Raw genomic sequence first — 18,826 nt, 5'->3', positions numbered from 1 at the left:
GTTCAAAATGCAGAAATCACCGGTCTTCTGTGTCCTTCGCGCTGGGAGTTGGAGACTGCAGCTGTTCCTATTCGGCCATCTTGCTCCGCCCTCATGAATTGATTTTCAAACATGGAGCCAACCTTGCATTCCTGGGGCAAACCCCACTTGATCATAGAGTATCCTTTTTATATTTGTTGAATTTTATTTGCTAAAATTTTGTTTAGAAATTTTGCATCTATGTTCATAGAGGGATGTTGGTTTGTAGTTTTTTACTCCTTATAATGTCTTTCTCTGGTTTTGGTATCATTTCTTCCTTAAATGTTTGATAGAATTTACTAGTGATGCCATCCTGACCTGCAGTTGTCTTGGTGGAAAGGTATTTGGAAGAGCTTGTCTGGAATTGGCATTGTTTCTTCCTTAAATGGTTGATAGAATTTACCAGTGGAGCTATCTGGGCCTAGAGTTGTCTTTGTGTGAAGAATTTGAGCTACAAATTCAACTCTGTAGTAAATATAGGGCTCTTCAGGTTATTTCTTCTTGAGTAAACTTTGCTAGATTTTGTCTTTTAATTTGTTCATTTCGTTTAAGTTGTGGAATCTATTGGCATGAAGTTGTTTATGACATTCTGTTATTCTGTTAATATCTGTAGACTCTGAAGTGATGTTGCCCTCTCATTCCTGATATTATTTGTATTTTCTCTCTATTTTTCCTATATGTCCATCTACAGGTTTATTAATTTTATTGAACTTCTCAAAGAGTCAGCTTTTGGCTTGTTGTTTTTCTCTATTTTTTCCTCCATTTTCTATTTCATTGCGTCTGTTCTAGTTTTTATTCTTCCTATTGTGTAGGGAGGCATGCATCTCTTTGGGGAATCTCTTCTCTCCCCCACAACACTCTGTCCCCTTTCTCTTTGGGATGTCCTTTTCCTCCAGATGCCCTTCCCTCCCAGGGCTCAGGCTTTCATGCATGCGCCCTGCTGCTGTGTTGACAGACAGCTAACTTCCTTTCTCTGCATTTTTGTCAAAGGCATTTTGGAGACGGCATCTCAGCCCAAAGAGCGACCAGTGTTGGAGATTTCCTTTTCAGTGTCAGGCTTAGAGGAAAGAGACTTTCAGAGGCGGATTGGCTGCTTCTACTGTGTCTCGCTTCCTCCCTTCTCACCTCCCTGCTAACTCCTCCATAGACTATCTTTCTCTTCCTAGGCTGGGCACAGAAGCTGTCATCAGTATCTCTTCCCCATCCATAGGTCAACATTTGTCAGCAGCTTTGATCTTCTGTTCTAAGTATATGATCCAACTACCAGCAGAAAGGAGCAATTAACTTTGGCAAAATTTGTACTGATCAAGTATAACTTGCATGCCCCTGCACTCGCCATACCTCTTCTATTCTTGGTGTTGTCTGCTCATCATTCTGATAGTTTTAATCGTCCCTCTTTCTTCCTTTTCTGTTATTTTCTTTGTAGTGGCTATCATTAAAGCCTGTGCAGATAATGTAGGTGATTAACATCAAGCCAGAAGGAGTGGCTGTTCTCATTTGTTACTATTTTCTTTTTTACAAAAGGAGTAATTGAAGGCTGTCTTCTGAATGTTGCTCACTCAAGAATACTTGTTGGTTGGTTAATTGCTTTGCATGTGCACTCCTCACTGTTTGAGAGGGGGGCTTAAGGTTGCTGGGGTGGTGATGATGGTGATGAGGAGAGAAACTTAGGGATGAGGAGCCGTTGGTAATTCAAAATACTTCAGAGAAGAGAAAGCATTTTTTTCAATTTGAAGAAATACATTCTGAAAAAATAAGATTTGAAATATAAAATTTCAAATTGCATTCCATGTAGGAAGAGCAGTGAGGGGGCAAACACCCTTGATCGGGAGCAGAGCTCTTGGCTTTAGCTTCCTGGGTGCTGCTGTGCTGACTTCAGAGAAGTCACTGCTCTCTGAGCCCCAGTCTTCTCATCAGAGGCACGGGGATGCTGGCTTGGATGGTGCAGAGCTCCGCTAGCTCCAGCAACTTCCATTCAGGGTCCATCATCGTTCAAGTCAGGCACCATCCTAGAGGGACATCCAAGGAACTCAGACACGGACTTCCCCAGCCAGGGCATCCCAGTTAGGGGTGCAGGGCTTGGCGAGCTGGGACACCTGCTTCCTTCCCAACTTTCCAGAGGAGGCAAAATCCCAGCCTTTAAAATGATGATGGAACTTTACAAAGCACATGAAATCAGCAAAGTCAATCATAAAACCCCTTTTTTTTTTTTTAAAGTAAAAGAATTGCAACATTTTCTGAAAGATGGAAAACAACACCTCATTATCACCATGATCAAGAAGGCAGAGGTACCATTCCCCCCGACCATGTTTCAGCCGCACTTGCCTGTTCTCCCACTTAGGAGCCCATGGTGCCACATGAAACCAGAGTCAGGGCTGCGGGAAGCATTGTTTGCCCAGGTTGACACATTTCTCCAGGAAGTGGTGAGGGATTTCTGATGTCTGAGCACTCCTTACATCAGTGTTCCAGAACGGCTAGCCTCGTAAGGCTCCTTGACATTTTGGGGAGATAGTAAAGCTGATTGTTTCTTTGACTCACAGCATCACAGAATGGGACTTGGAAGTGACCTTGGGGTGATCCAGTGCAAACTTTTTTCTTGACAAATGAGGCAAGAAACATAAAGACCACAGCACTTCCCTTGAGGTTTCCATGAATGGTGGCAGTTGTGTGTCTCTTTAAACTCCCAGGCTAAGCACCTACTGCAGGGTTGTTCAGCAGAGCCTTCTCTGTGAATTCATCCTGCACAGTGCTGAATACACGAGAGCTTGATCAGAACCATTTGCTTCAGATGAGATCCTCCTGTGGTGAAGTCCTTTCCTGATGCTAGATTCTCTCAGGTTTTTAGTTGGATATTTTGTGTGGAAGGGGCCATGGGGATGTTCTCAGAGGGTAGTCGGAGCAGCATTGGAGAGGTGGAGAGAGCAGGGACTTTGGAGCCCAAGATAAAACAACAACAAAGCCACAATAATTACTGTTTGATATGGTTTTGCTATGTCCCCACCCAAATCTCATCTTGTAACTCCCACAGTTCCCATGTGCCGTGGGAGGAACTCCCACTATTGAATTGTAACTCCCACAATTCCCATGTGTCGTGAAAGGAACCCAGTTGGAGGGACTGAATTATGGGGGCAGGTCTTTCCTGTGCTGTTCTCGTGATAGTGAATGAGTCTCACGAGATCTGATGGTTTTAAAAAAATGGGAGTTGCCCTGCACAAGCTCTCTTTGCCTGTCGCCATCTACATAAGATGTGACTTGCTCCTCCTTTGCCTTCTGCCGTGATTGTGAGGCCTCCCCAGCCATGGGGAACTATAAGTCCAGTTAAACCTCTTTCTTTTGTAAATTGCTGAGTCTCTGGTATGTCTTTATCAGCAGCGTGAAAACAAACTAATACACTGTTATCAACTGAATCCTCATTACAGCCATTTGCTAAGCACTTGACAATGCGTTATCTCATTTCAACAACTTTATGAGGTGTGCACTACTGCTGTTAGCACTGCATGCAGGAGGCAGCTGAGGCTCAGGGAGGTTATAAACTTGATCAAGGCCACACCACTAGTATGTGGCAGAGCCAGTACTGGGATCCTGGATGATCCAAAGCACAGGCTCCTGAGTACTAGGCTACATGGGTATGGATTCCAGTACTCATTTTGCTAAAAAGTAAAATAAAATGTTTTTTGATGGCTTATCATGGCCAGGACACTTAATAGCTGTGTGTTCTTGGGAAGATGATATAACCTCTCTGATTCTTTGTTACTGAGGTATTTTGCCTGGTTATGTTGAGGGTTAGGTATGAATGCAGGTAAAGAGTCTACTGCAATGCTTGATTCATGGTAGGTATTCAATAACCTGTAGTTGCTCCTTGGGGGAGACACACCTGTGGTCATCTTGAGTCTTCCATATTTGATTTAGATTTGGTTGAATTGCCTTGGTTGAAGAGGTCTAAAGCTCATGGCGTCCTTCAGCCTCTCAGGACAGATGAGTGGTGTGAGTCTTTGGCTCTGACAAGTGTGAATGAGGCTGTCATCACCATCAGACACATATGCTTGACATTGCTCAGGAGATTATTTTATGATGTACAGAGAAAAAAAGTCCAGAATCACATTATTTAATTGCTGGAGTTATTTAATTAGGCAGGTGATAGCAGGGTTAATGAATCATTAACACCTCAAAAGAGCAATTAGCTCATTGTTTCCATAATTTTATGCAATGAAGCAGAAAGCTGGTTCTTAGGGTGGCTGTATTTTAATAGAATTTTGCAGAAGATAATTACTGTTGTTTTGTTTTCAAACTAGGTCTGTAAATTCATGCTCGTTGTTGATACTCAGCATTAGTTTCTTTACCATGAGTATGCAGGTGTATATAATTTTATATATAGTATGATAATAGGGTAGAATGATGCAGGTGGGCATTTCCACCTGCATGGCCTTCTTCCATGGCCTCTCTTTTCCTGGAATCCTTTTCAGAGCATCAGAGCAGTTTTTCCCTAGTCATAGTAGCATTCACTCATCCATTATTCATTTGGCTTCATGAAATAGTTACTGAATTCCTGTTAGGGGTCACTCATCGTTCAGGCACTTGGAGGTACTGGGTTGAACATGACAGCCAGGGTTCCTGCTCTCAGAGGCTTCCATTCTACAAAGGAAAATGGAAACACATAAACAAACAAGAAAGCAGAGGCAGGATGAAGTGCTCAGATGAAAGTAACTGCAGGTGTGTGACTGGGCAGGGAGGGCCTCTCAGAGGAGCTGACGTCGAAGTGACTTCTTAACGTAAGAGGGGCAAACCGGGCAAAGATCCGTGAGGATGTTCCAGGCTCAGGTCCTGTGTGGGAGTGGGCTGGTGTTTCAGGAACTGCAAGAACGCAAGCGTGGCCAGAGTGGAGGGAGGCCAGGAGGGGTGCAGAGACAGGGCAGAGAGGCAGGCAGTGCCAGCTTGTGTGGTCTGAGGGTCAGTGTGAGGGGTAGGTAGGATAAGGGCGAGCCTCACTGAGGGGCGTCCCACTGCCTTCTGATTTGTGTTTACAAAGGCTGTTTTGTTTGTCATGAGGGAAGGATTGTCTTGGGGCAGGGGAGAGATGGTGGAGGTGGTGAGGAGCCAAGAGTCTGCCGTGTGGCTTTGAAGTAGAGCTGACGGATGCACGGATGGCATAAAGGATGAGAAGACTTGAGAACATCTCCCAGATTTTGTAGTTGAACAAATGGGGCCAGGGTGGCACCATTTTCTGAGATGGGGAAGCCTGGGTTGATCCACTGGCTACGGATAAAATCAGCAATTCTATTTGAGCCATAACAAGTTAGAGGTGCCTGAACAGCCCCCTTCCTCCCTTTTCTGTCTCTCTCTGTGTGTTTCTGTATGTTTGTGTGTGTGTGTGTGTGTGTGTGTGAATCTCCTATTTATTGGATTGAACATTTATTACTGTTATAGGTATTGTATTGTGCCTTTTATAAAATGTTACCTCATTATTATTCTCATAAGAACTCTAACGCACAATGATCCCCATTCTAAAAACTCATCAGCTGCTGCTCAGAGAAGTGCAGTTGCTTCTCCAGAGCACATGGATAGTAAGATGTAGAGCTGGGATTTGAATTCAGATTTGACCAGTTCCAAAGCCTGGGGTCTTCCCGTCTGCCAGGCGGCTTCTGAGATTCACTGTGTTCTCACTGCCTCTCGGGCAGCTCTCTGTTCTGATGACACGCATCGTAGGATCCCAGGGAGGTGCCAGAGTGGCCTCTCTGCAGCCGCTGCGGCTGTCTTGGTTCCTCTCACCCTTCTCCCAAAGCCCCCATGAGACACACCTCCCTGGTCTCCTTCAGGGACAGAAGACCCAGAGTAACTTTCGTCCCTTCTCTTTTAAAACCAAGTTCTTACTGTTAATGAGGTGTGCAGCTCATTCTCTCTCTCACTGTGCATCTGAGGTGCGTGGCTTGGGTACTGTTCTTGGCCAAGGCACTTTTATAGATGACATTTATTCAACTTGGGGTGATGTAGTCGAGCTCCTGTAACATTAATAGGTTAAGTGGTTTGTCTCATGGTCTTGTGCTTGAGTTGTGAAACCCAGCCGGGGTCTGGGCCTCGAGGAGACAGAGTAGCAGGACCCCAGGAGGACCCTCCCTGCTGGGCCAGGCAGGAAGAGTTATTACCACTGTGTCTGACTCAGGGAGCAGAGCCCCCCCGTTGTCGGCCTGGCATTGGAGTGGGCAAGTGGGTAGGCAGCAGGCCCCCGGCAGAGGTGAGGTTCAAGAGCTGGGCCCCCAGGCAGAGATGGGAAGTGAGGGAGGGACACGTTTGCCCAACCTGAACTCCTCATCGGCGGGGACTCAGATGCCGAGCTGCTGGAACCTCTTCTGTGCTAAGTTGGGTCTGGGTTGGGAAGGGAGAGGGGGCTGCAGCTTGGACAGGAGGGTGTGGATTAGCAGCGTTAGGTGTGGAAGGAGGCCCTGTTGACAGGTTCAGGCCACCCGAACTTCTGGGGGATGGGGTGCAGGTGGGGCCCGCACCGTGGTGTCTGTGCTGGGAGTTTCCTGGGTGGGTGTGAAGTAGGCAGTAGGAAGGATGCTGAATGAATCCGGCTTAGTGCTGGGGGGATGATCGATTCTGATGTCAGCTTAGAGGTGGCTCCCCAGCGCTGGGCCTTGGAAGGGCAGTGAACATGGGCCCTGGAGGTGGAGAGGCTGTGGGGGCTGGAGCAGAGGCCCTCACTGTGCAGCAGAGGCTGCGGGAAGCACATGGACTGGCTGGGGGCCAGGGTGGCTGAAGGAGCATAACATGGAGGGTGTAGGCTGCAGAGAGTGACAAGGCTGCCAGGTGGATCCCAGAGGGAGACGAGCAGAGAGTGAGGAGGCTGCCTGGTGGATCCCGGAGAGAGACCGCCGGAGTGACGAGGCTGCGGGTGGATCCCGGAGGGAGACCGCCAGAGAGTGAGGAGGGTGCCCGGTGGATCCCGGAGGGAGCAGAGCAGAGAGTGACGAGGCTGTGCCGTGGATCCCGGAGGGAGATGAGCAGAGTGATGAGGTGCGGATGGATCCTGCAGGGAGACGAGCAGAGAGTGATGAGCCCGCGGATGGATCCCGGAGGGAGACCGCCAGAGAGTGATGAGGCTGCCCGGTGGATCGCGGAGGGAGACTGCATCCAGAGGTGTTGTCGCGAAGACGATGGTGTCCATGGGAGGTGACAGAGTGGGACCCTGGCCAGGATCCCTTGAGTGGATGTTGCCATCTTGCAAGTGAGAGACGTCGGGGGTGGGGGGGTGTGAGCCAGGCAGTGGGACTGCAGTGGAGGTGTGGGCAGAGGCAGACGGGGTCTCAATCCAGGGGAAACCAGGGGTGGGAGGTGTGAAGGGACCCCACGCTTCTTATCCTGGTGGGCTGGGGATGTAGAGACGAAACACAGACAGGGGAGTAGCTCTTCAGAGGAAGGCTGGGCCTGAGGTGCTGGGGTGTCCTCAGGTGAGCCTTAGCCTTGTGGGTGGGACCAGGACCCTGTCACTTGGCACGGGGTGGGGGTTAACATCCCTTCCCAATCAGAGCTCCCCCCATTTGCTTTTCTGCACATTGTTAAACAGCAGGGCTGTGAGGATGACTGGCTTTGCTTACCTGGGACAGGTCTCAGTAGTTCTTTTCCCCCTTTGTGTCTTATCGGCCGTGGACCTGAGACTGAAGCTGTCACCAGGCTATAGTGGTTGGCCCGGCCTCTCAGGCTGCATTCACAGCAAACAGCAGAGAAGGCGGAGGGGCTCGCGCCTCCTGGCCAGGACATTCTGGTTGGAGTCTTGTAATGAAATCAGAAGCGACATGTCCATTCTTGGGGCCTCATAACCTGACCAGCAGAGCTCCTTGGCATAGTAGGCCATCGACGCATGCTTCGTGGGGACCATGGGGAGCCTCCCTCGCACGGATGCACGGCCTTTGGTGGCACCTTTGCCCGTCAGCCCGGCCCCCGCACCCTGCACTTCCCTCCATGTGCAGTGCAGAGCCGTCAGCCCCAGACCACCTCGCACTGCACTTGCTGGGATCTTCTCCTCCCCCACCACCCGGTCTGCCTTTCTCTGCATCCCTCCTGGACCCGCCTCTGGGTGTTCTATCGACAAAGGGATTCCCCCCTTTTCTTATGTTTTGGGGCAGTGCTGTGCACACTGTTGAATTTAACGAGTGTTGGCTAATTTGAACTGAATTCTCAGGCTTATTTTTTCCTTTTTCAGATCAAACCGGTGGTGCATTGTGATATAAATGTGCCTTCCAAGTGGCAAACATATCATCGTATATCTCGACATATAAAGTGAGTACAATATTATGGGTGAAAAAAATCAAACTGTGCCATAGCTCCCTAAAAACAATACTTTCTATCTTGACAAATGCCCCTTAGCCCTTTTTCTGTCTCCCCTCCCCTCCCCTCCCCTCCCCTCCCCTCTCCTCCCCTCCCCTCCCTTCCCCTGGCTGTCTCCTGCGCTCACTCCCTGACAGGTGATTTCTTTTTCCTAGACCGCCTTCTGATTCAGCTGTTCATGTGCTACCGTTTCTTTCTCCTCTTGAGCCCTGATTTTGGAAAAGAAAAACAATCCAATCACCATGCCATTGTTTGCAGAACAGTTCGCCTGGGGATGCGAAGATAAGAGCATCATACACACAGCTCAGTTTTAGGCTCTGAAGTTTTGTTTTGATATTTTTTAAAATGTAGCAGTTGCAGCTGCAGCATGTTGAAGGGAAATTTAAAAGCTGTTTCCCCCACCCCTTGACCTCTTGCTACCAAAAGGCCCTTGTGGGCTACAGCACATCCAAGTCAGGTGTTGCTACAGGAGCGGAGTGCATTAGAGCCTCATTGGCCGCTGCCCTGGGATGCTGCTGGCAGTGCCAGGCACCGAGGTGTTCAGTGGGAAGCATTGAGGATAGTTGTGATCACTGTGTGCATCCATCTACATTATGTTTTGGGGGTTGGAAAAAGACAGCACAGTTGACTAAAACTAAACGTTGGTTTACATCCTGGGTTTTGGTCTTATCAGCTTGGGACCTGCGCCTGCTGCTGCGCTCTGAGGTTGAGGCTGTCTCCCACTGTGGAAAACAGGGCTGAAAATATCTGTGCCGCACACTGTGGTGAGGGTTAGCTTCAGGAATGTTTGCAGCCAGCCCCACAGTGCTTGTCACAGCGTAGCAGTTCTCTGAATGGCAGCTCTTCCCCTCATCCTTTTATTGGGATGTTTTAGTATTTTAGTGATTAAAGGCCCTGGCATGGACATCTTTCCATTTTACCATGTTCTGGTCTAAATGGAAGGAATTTCAGCGAGTTTCCAGAGAATGCTGAGCTCTTCATGTGGGGGTGCCAGCCTTGTGTGAGCCAGAGTCACCTCTACCACCTCCCCTCTCAGTCCTGGGAGGCAAGGGCTTGGAGGCTTATGAAACTGGAAACCCCCTGATTCACCCGACAGGTCCCCAGGCTGGGAAGGAGGAAGATGAAGGAAGTGTGACCGTGAATTCGCCAAACTTGGCCCCTTGCACTTTTCCTTAAAATCTCAACGACCATTTCTTTAAAAGACCTTACTTTAAGCTTCCGCACGGGGGCCACCTAAATACACAGATCTTTCCACACCACTTTTCATGTATCTAAGAGCTGTTTTGAAATAATTAATAAGACACAGTATTTCTGAATTGTGTTAGTGATGTCTTTCCTGCAGAACGTACCGCAACCTCAGGGAACATCATTGGTTTGTGGGTCCTTCTTGACAAAAACACCATTCCTAAAGCCACATTTCATGTGTGTGACCCAGGCCATCAATGATTCTCACTCATTTGACAGACATGATTATTTTTTTCAATGAGAAACCATGCACTCTGGCAGCATTTGCCCATCCTTTGTCTTAGTGTGTTGGAAGTTCCACTAGATGGACCCAAATATCCATTTGAGTGCAGAGTCCTTCCTGCCACACACACAAAAAAAACCTGATCGTGTTCCTTGGAGTCCTTGTCACTATAAAAACACAAACAATAGTTATGACAGCTTTCAGAGGCTTAGATGCTCAGGAGAGAAAGGCAGGGTGTGACCCTGGTCAAGAGGAGAGTTGGCGAGGGAGTGGCTTGTTGAGCTGTGTTCTGCAGCAGCTGGATGCTGGAGAGAGAACCCGGGGCTCCCCTGACGAGGTCACTGGGGAATTGAGCTGGTGGTGAGTGCATGGGTTGGAAGTCACTGATTTGGAGGTCGAGGCTCAGATTGAAGCGCTGGTTCTGGTACTGACTGAGCTGTGTGGCCTGAGTCACTTCTCTTGCCTGGTGTTCTCTCTGATGTCCCTTGTCAGGGAGGGATTCACTCACTCATTGCACTTATGCTGGTGTGGAAAACACCCTGAGTCATGAATGAGCCTTGGGAGAAAAAGGGTTTAAAAGATCTTTTGTCGTTTATTTAGAAGTGAGCTGGCAAAAGTTGTCTGGGCCTTGGGGTGGTTTTACTTGGGGACTCCCTGCCCTTCACAGGGAGCCTGAGACCCAAGGGAGCAGGGGAAGAGAAGAGCCCACCCCAGGCCTCCTCTGTGGGGAGGAGGCACATTCATGCCAGACAGAACTGGAGAAGAAGGGGCCATTGGTCCTGGCCCTCATTGCGAGACTGATGTCAAAGATAGATACAGCTGGACATTAGTGAAAGCAGTGAAAACAGATTTTATTTAGTAACTACTGATAGTTGGGGAAAGAGCCGAGTTCCACTCTGATTTGTGTGGAAGTGATTTGGGCATTTTAAAGGGGCAATGAGAGATGGGAGCAAGTGGGGCCTCAGGAGAATCAGAGAAGTGGAAAAGTACAAAGAGTTGGTCGGTGAAGGTGGCCAGGCAGCTGGTCTGCAAGCTGGCAGTTCTGGAAGTTAGGATTCTGTCCTCCGCCAGAGACTGGCAGACAGGCCCTGTCCTGCCTGATGCTTGCAGTTCAAGGGAAGGATCTCAGGTGCGGGAAATGCGTCTGCATTGCAAGAGATGCAGATTTGTCAGTGCTGTAAGAGAGTTCGGGGCCTCTTAGGTGTTGGCTGGGATGAACAGTAAATGTTCCTGGCAGCCCTGGGTTTACACAGGTGGGTGTTTAGTGGTGGGGCTGGGGTCATCCTGTGGCCGTGGCTTGATGCTGCTGGGCACAGGCTAGAGTTTGGTTGTATCTCAGCGCAGGAATTGGGACAGAGTTGTCATAGGCCAGAGTTCTGCGAAACTCAGTCCCTCTTCTTGTTCATGAGGAAGAGCAGATCCATTCCTTGTAGAACCACCACCACCTGTCATAAGGAGGACTTGAGGAGAAGGGTCCAGCCATTGCTTCCAGCTGCCATGTGTTCAGGGGGAGCTGAGAGACAGCCGAGGAGCACAACCCTCCCACGAGGGTGGTATGCGTCAGGAGGTGAAGGCATGACCATCAGGACGGATACAAAGAAGCCAGAGGCCAGGCACATTGGCTCAAGCCTGTAATCCCGGCACTTTGGGAGACTGAGGCAGAAGGATCACGGGAGCCTAGGAGTTTGAGACAATCCTGGGCAACATAGTGAGATCCCATCTCTTGAAAAACAAAACAAACAAACAAAAAAAGAAACTGAGTCCCTTAAGGAGCTCCCTAAACCATCCAGTAAGCGGAGGAAATTATTTCAAGGGAGATCCAAGTCAATCCTTTTCTGGAGGGTGTAAGCTGTGTTAGCTATCGTGCCCGACTGCCACTGCTACTACTTGAGACCATCACTACAGCAGTTGCTACTGTTACTGCTTGAGACCCTCATTATGACTGAACCAAGGGACGAATGTAGACATAATAACAAAAAACAAAAGGAACTGTTTTAAGGAAAGGACCAGGGGAAGAAGAGAGTGCCCTACTTCTAGTGAGCAAAGGCAGCCCCCTGACCTTCCACAGCCCTTCCAATTTATTGGGTAGAATGAGCAGGGAGAAGGAGATAACGATTGGTCAGTTGCTTAATTGATCACAGGTTTATATTATTACTAATAGGCTTCAATGATGCCTAATCATAAGAAACACTTGTGCCTGGGTCGTGACTGTCCTCAGTGGTGCTTCTGGGTGGCGTACAGTTTGTCAGTTTGCCAGCATTCTGCATTTATGAGAAACAGTTTGCTGCTTACTCATATAGTCTCCAGTGGTATACTGAGTTGATCATGACCCTCACTCTTTCAGCCTCCAACAAGTTACGTCTTGGGTGTGAGTCTTTGCTGTGACTGTCTCTTGACATTTCCTCTCGCGTGTCGACTACAAACAGGTGGCACTGAGGACTGACTTGTGCACGAACACCTCCCTGGCTTCCGGTCAGTAGTCTGAGGCTAGTCCGTTTTGTGGAGTCATTTTGCAAAGTTCTGACACTTCTGAGGTTAATGATGCAGCCGCTTGTCCTAAGTAGGAGACAGAATCTTCCAGTTCTGCGGGGGCTAGCTTTGCTGACCCCCTTTGTAACCTTATGGTGTAGTGGTCACCACAGGCAAGGGTGCAGTGGGAGGAACAGACCACCCAACCAGGCTGGCTCCAGGCAGCAGGTCCTTCCAGAACCCACTTAAGGCGGCTTCCCGTCCACAGGTCTCAGGACCAGCAGCTGGGGCAGCACTCACGTTTCTGAGTCTCCTTGGCGAAGTTTCTCACATTTCGCCATTTGAAAGTCGGCATTGGCCACGTGACAGGAGCCCATCCACTGGCTGGAAGCACTTCCTGTGTCTTATGACCACACCCCCAACAATAACCCTTATGAGCATAATTGGGTTGGTCATTGCCTGCACTGGTTGTGACAGAGGCTTGAAGGGCTAACCGGGAGTAGATCCCAAAGGGAGAAATGGAATATTAACCATCATCTTCTCACTGATTGGGCATTTTAGTCCTGTTTAACCAGCAATTCCCTTTGCCTGATTTCTTTGCCAAGTAATTTCCTGCGATGTTGACATCATGGGGTGTTGAAGGAAGATGATGTCTACAGGGAGTTTGGCCCTTACACTGAGCTCCTGTTTCATGAGAACAGAATGTGTCTTGCTACAGGGACATGGAGGATTCCCTGTGTCCCACAGACAGGCTATGTCTGTTAGACTGATTTCCCGTGAACTGTCGTGTTCTTGAGCTCACGAGGCCATGTCATAGTCCCAGTCTTGGGGGCCTTGAAGTTACAGTTTGGTGCCACTTCAGAAGGGGACTGCTCTGGTCGTGTGTATGGGATGTTTCCTGTCAGGACCATGTCTGTGAGTATGATGAGGCCATTATGAAGGAGGTCCCAGTTTCAGGACTGAGTAGGGTGGAGGCAGTGAGTGCAAACACAGGAATTCACCTGTTAGTCTCATTGGCTGCTTGGTGATCCGAGAGGAGGAGGTAGTGATGACCGCACTAGGAAAGCACAAGCAGTGTGAGGTGGAGGGAACCAGGGAGGGCCCAGTGGAAGGCTGGATGTGGTTCAGGGGACTGAGGAGTAGTTGATGCATTTGGGAGGAAGATACAGGAATCGTGGGAGAAGATTCAGTCTGTTGGGGAGTATGAAAAGGCAGGGGAATCTGTGGGCTCTTGTTCCATGATCTTGGAGAGAAGCCAACCATGTCGTGGCATCACCCCCTTGTTCCACGGTTGTTGGGACAGTCGTCTGCCTCTGGCTGTCATCTGTGGCCCGAGGCTGTCAATAGAACTGTGGTTTGAGATCTCCGGTTGGAATGCTTTCCAGTCAGCAGCATCCTTATATATATTTTTCAGCCATGAGACACGGACAGAAGTTGAACACCTTGTAATTTGGCAGCAATGAACAAAACAGCACAAGGCCTTTCTTGTGTGGGGTTCAAGGTTAGTTTCCTGATGGTGGCATTTCCAAAATACCAGATCTCATACTTTCAAACTGTGTAAAGGCTGATCAAGGAGTTTGAGGGGAAAGATGGCCTTGATTTGTTGATTGTAGGACTGTGTACTTAGTTAACTCTCGACAGTGTCTGAGGATGTCAGACTGTGTTAAATTGGAATCTCTTGTTAGCCAGGAGGTGTAGGGCATTCTCGTGGTCTTCCTGTAGTGGTTACAAAGGGGGACCATTTCTGAGGAGGATGGGGTGAGGATCTGGGAGTCATAAGAAGGATGGGTAACACCCATGGCCATAGACAACCCAGTTCTTCAGACAGCTTAGCCAGCTTGGACTCTGGACACGTGGGCTCTTCCTAAGATGCCTGATGACTGAGGCTGTGATGGCAATGGAGTCTTCGACTAATGTGTTGTATTTATAATTGCTTATGTAATTTTGCTAGTGAAATTTGATCTTCCATTAGAAGTTATAGAGGGGGTACCCCAAGTGGGATAGATTACTTCCAGGAAAACATTGGCAACTGACATCGTGGAGACATTTTGGCAGCAGAACAGCCTCCAACCGTTTAGAAAACATGCAAATCAGTGTGGGGACATACTAGGGACGTATTGGCTGCTGGGCCTCTGGTAATTGGATAAAGTGTATTTGACAGTGAAGGAAGGGTCCAGGGTAAGCTGTTCCCCTTCCTCAGCCCATATTTAGAATTTTCCCAGGGGTATGTTTCTGGCAGAGGAAGTGAGGGGCAGCTGCTTGGTCCAGATAAAAGCTAAAGGGTTCAAGCCATTGTTTGTCCAGAGTGTCCTGCATTTGTACCTTTCTGGGAGGAGTCAGGTGTAAACACAAACAATGACTCTGGTGATAGATTTGAGTGGGCCGTGTGTATTTCCTGTGTTATTTCCTTGGGAGGCATCTTGAAGAAGTTGTTTCCTTCGAGGGAGGTGTCTGTTTGGGTTACTATAACAAAATACATGAGACTGATGATATTTGTTAAGAAATAAATAATTCAGTGCACCATCGACAGTTCACATCAATGTGTTTCCCATTAATGGCAGATTGGATAAATGCCTGATGTTTGAATATTCATTTTGAGCAATGAGATTGAAGTAAAGTAAAAAGAGAATTAATGTTTGTTTTTACTCCCTTGTCAAAGGGTTTGATTTGTATTACAGATAATTGTATGTGCAACTTCTGTATCAGATTACAAGTTTTTGTTGGCAGAGAGTTGAGGAAAATTCAAAGTGTGAAGAAAGAAGAGAGATAATGAAATTAAATTGAGATGAACTATATGATGAGATGTATTCAGCATCCCACTCCAAGGGCAATAAATTTTTTCTGCTGGTCTATCTGGGGAAAAAAAAAAAGTCTCTTGGTTTATATCACTAGTTCTCTAGTGATTCCCCCAGAGGGAACCAGCGTCGCAGTTTCTGGTCTCTTTCTAGGATGGGCCATGCGTGGTCAAGCGTTTATAGGTATATGTGTACTGCATGCACTGTTGTGTACCTTCATTTTTTGGTAACCACCCAATTTATCTTGGATATGTTTTTTTATCAGCATATATAAATTGTGCTTTCAAAAATGAGTACCAGGTATTCAAAAATTCACATGTACCAGTGTTTATTTACCAGTGATGGGATTTGATGTGTGCCCATCCACAACCTATCACAGACTTGCAGGGAAACTTTTCTGGCTGTTTTAGATGGAGTTGTTCATTCAGCTACCTGGAAGATGGATCATCTCTGCCTGAACAACACGGGCCCCAAACCCAGCATGGTGATATTGGTCTAGCTTCATTCTTCAGCTCAACCAGCAAACTTTTAGAGACCTGTGAAGTCCGTTTCTCCCTCTGAACTTGCCATTTCCTAGTTTATAAATCAGAGATTATTGTTTCTTCTCTTTATCTTAAAAATCCAAAAAATTTTACAGATTTTTCTATTTACAGGCTTATTATAAAAATGTGGAAATCTAGAAAAGCATGAAGAATAAAATAAAAATCTCCAGTTATCCCATCCCTCAGAGACAACTGATATAGAAGTGCTGGGAAGGGAAGAGTGTGGCCCCTTTAAACGATACAGAAGGGGGAAGGGAAGTGCTGGGGAGAGGAGGGCGTGGTCCCTGACCAGGGCTCCACCCAAGGGACCTGCGTGAGGACAGGCATTTTTGTTTCCCTGCCCAAATGTTGCATTTCCCAAGACCACCCTGGCCTGCCATGCCCCCATCCTGTGCCTATAAAAACTTGAGACCCTAGCAAGGCAGAGACAGAAATGGCTGGACGTGGGGAGGAGCACATCGGCGGAGGAACACACAAGTGGTGCGTCAAGAGGGACGCACGAACAGGCACCAGCACACCGACGGGCCACGAAAGGCAGACCAGCACGGAGTTTGGCTGGGGCAGTTGGAGGAGCCTTGGGGTGCTGAGAGGCCTGATTCCAGGGAAAAACCATCTCCCTTTTGGCTCCCCCATCTGCTGAGAGCTACTTCCACTCAATGAAACCTTGCACTCATTCTCCAAGTGCACATAATGGTCCAATTCTTCTGGTACACCAAGTCCAGAACCCAGGATACAAAGCCCTTTGTCTTTGCCACAAGGCAGAGGTCTAATTGAGCTGATTAACATCAGCCACCTACGGCCAAACTCAAAGAGCAGCCTGTAACACACACCCCCTGGGGCTTCAGGAGCTGGAAACGTTTACCCCTAGACACTGCCATGGGGTGGGAACCCCACAGCCTGCCCGTCAGGACGCCCCTCTAGAGGTTTGAGCAGCGGGGCCCTGTAGAAGCGAGCCACACCCCATCGCACGCTCTGCGAGGGGGACAAGGGAATTTTTCCTGTCTCACAACCACTATTAACCCTAAGGCACCTTCACTCCTCGTGCTCTTTCTGTAGCCCACTGTTGTGGGTTTTGTCTACGACATTAATTATATTTGACCCTTTTCCCCCTGTAGATATAAATTCTGCATAAACAAATTTTAATGGCTGTATACTTCATGGTGTGGCTGTGGCATAATTTATTTAACCAGTCTTCTATACTTAGACATTTTATATTTTTGACTTCATACATAATTCTTTGAGAAAGACCTTCACCTCTAAATCTTTGTCCGCTCTCCTGTGGGGTGGATTTCATGGTGTGGGATGAGTGGGTCGGTGGTTATTTATCCCTTATATTACATTGATCTATTTTGCCAAAGTGTTCTTCAAGAAGACTGTGCTGATTTGCAGCTGCATCCAGCTGCATCAGCAGTGGGTTGGTGTGCCTATTTCTCAATATCTCAGGATAAGACTATAAATTAAATTTCTTAAAAACTGAGACAAAATATAGCAAGACCTTGTTTAAACATTTATTATTTTATTCCTCTTAGTAATCTATATTTAGAAAAACTTGCAGCCTAAACCAATTAGGAAAACCAATAGTTGAAAACATTGTAGCAAATCTTTATTGTAATTGTAATAGCACATGGATAAACTCTGATATAACTTGCATAGAACATTTCTTTTTATGACTTCTGTGGGCAGCATCTTAAATATGGAATAAGTTGGACTCTGGGTTGATTGGAAGCCTCTTTTGCCACAAAACCTTAGCAGAGAAAATAGATTCTCTTTATTGTGACAAGCATATTAAATTAAGATTTATATTTACAGAGAGATATTTCTCAAATTCTAAGTTATTTGCATTTAAGGAAAAAGACAAAAAATGGCAGTAACAGTAAATTATAATGTAAAAACATTTAATGTAAAAAAATTAACAACCAGAATTGCAAAGTTGAGCTTACATATTGTTAAAGGATATCAATGATATCATTTATTCTTTTTAGACTTAAACAATCCACCTTGTATTTTACATTTTTTTTAATGGGAATTACAAGAGTCTGAAACTATTGCATGTGTCTTTGATTATGGCATAGTCTCATGAACACTACTAACTTTGTGTTGGGTTTTGAAAATCTTCTAAGCACTTCCTCTCCCTCAACACATAGAAACAGTAAACTAACACCCCTAAGATTATATTGAAGTTGCGTTAAAACTCAGGAGTGAAATAAGCGGTTTCTATTAACTTTTCAAAGGAAAGCATGTTATTTTCTTTGGGAGATGATCTCGGCTCCAGAGAAAGGGAAAGCAGCTACATTATTTAAGGCAAAATTGTCTGCCTGTTTTCCAAATGGACACAATTTTCTTTCATTTTACCCATTATAGTAGTGGGAGACATGTTTTATAAAAAGTGGAGTTATGTTCTATTCATCTGGGCATTTGAGATTTTATAAAATGCCCAGATTTTTATCAAGCTGCCCAGAATGTCACAACTGTGGAGTTGGAGCCCCACAGCCTGCCGGTCTGCATGCGCCCCCTAGAGGTTTGAGCAGTGGGGCACTGGAAAAGCGAGCCACGCGCCCATCGCGTGCTCTGCGAGCGGGACAAGGGAACTTTCCCGGTTTCACAACCACTATTAACCTTAAGGCACCTTCACTTTCTGTAGCCCACTGTCGTGGTTTTCGTCTACAACAAAAACATACACACACACACACACACACACACACACACACATCTGTCACCAGGCTCTGTGACATTCTGTACAGCTTGATGAGGTCCTCAATAGGGCATGATATGTAGTGTTGGAGGCTGCTTAGTGCATCCCATTGTTTTTACAGTTCTTTAGTTATATATATATTGAATTTTCAATGTTTCCCCCTGAAACTTAACATATTAATGAATGCTTTTCTTTTTATCCTTACAGTGTTTTTACAAATGGAAGATTATTTATTCCACCTGCAAAAATCATTATACCCAAATTTAGTCTGTCCGATTGGGACATCGTGCTGGCCATGATCGGAGAAAAAGTCTTCCCTTTAGGAGGCGTTCGGAAGTAAGGAGACTCTCGCCTATAGGACAGCCAGGGGGCGACAGCTTGTGTTTATTCTTTTCTGTGAGAGTTTTCTGCCTGGACCAGCAAGGTCTAAAATGATTCACCATAAACTCTTAATTTTCATTCTTCAAGCAGATAGTATTTTTTCAATCTTGGTATTATACTTACTTTTTTTTTTTTTTTT

General features: G+C 46.9%; 1 protein-coding gene across 1 annotated transcript in view; it reads left to right on the top strand.

Moving 5' to 3' along the window:
• DCDC2C (doublecortin domain containing 2C) overlaps positions 1-18,826 on the top strand; it is a 141,453-nt gene that overhangs the window by 24,977 nt on the left and 97,650 nt on the right. The window contains exons 3-4 of the mRNA XM_011960983.1: positions 8,216-8,292; positions 18,514-18,642. Of these exons, the coding sequence (XP_011816373.1) occupies positions 8,216-8,292; positions 18,514-18,642 (206 nt within the window). The remainder of the gene's footprint in view (positions 1-8,215; positions 8,293-18,513; positions 18,643-18,826) is intronic.

The sequence above is a fragment of the Colobus angolensis genome, unplaced genomic scaffold (genome assembly GCF_000951035.1).
Source record: "Colobus angolensis palliatus isolate OR3802 unplaced genomic scaffold, Cang.pa_1.0 Scaffold53, whole genome shotgun sequence".
Taxonomy (NCBI): Eukaryota; Metazoa; Chordata; class Mammalia; order Primates; family Cercopithecidae; genus Colobus; species Colobus angolensis.
Note: the sequence above shows the minus strand (reverse complement) of the source record. Positions and strands in the feature narration are given on the sequence as shown.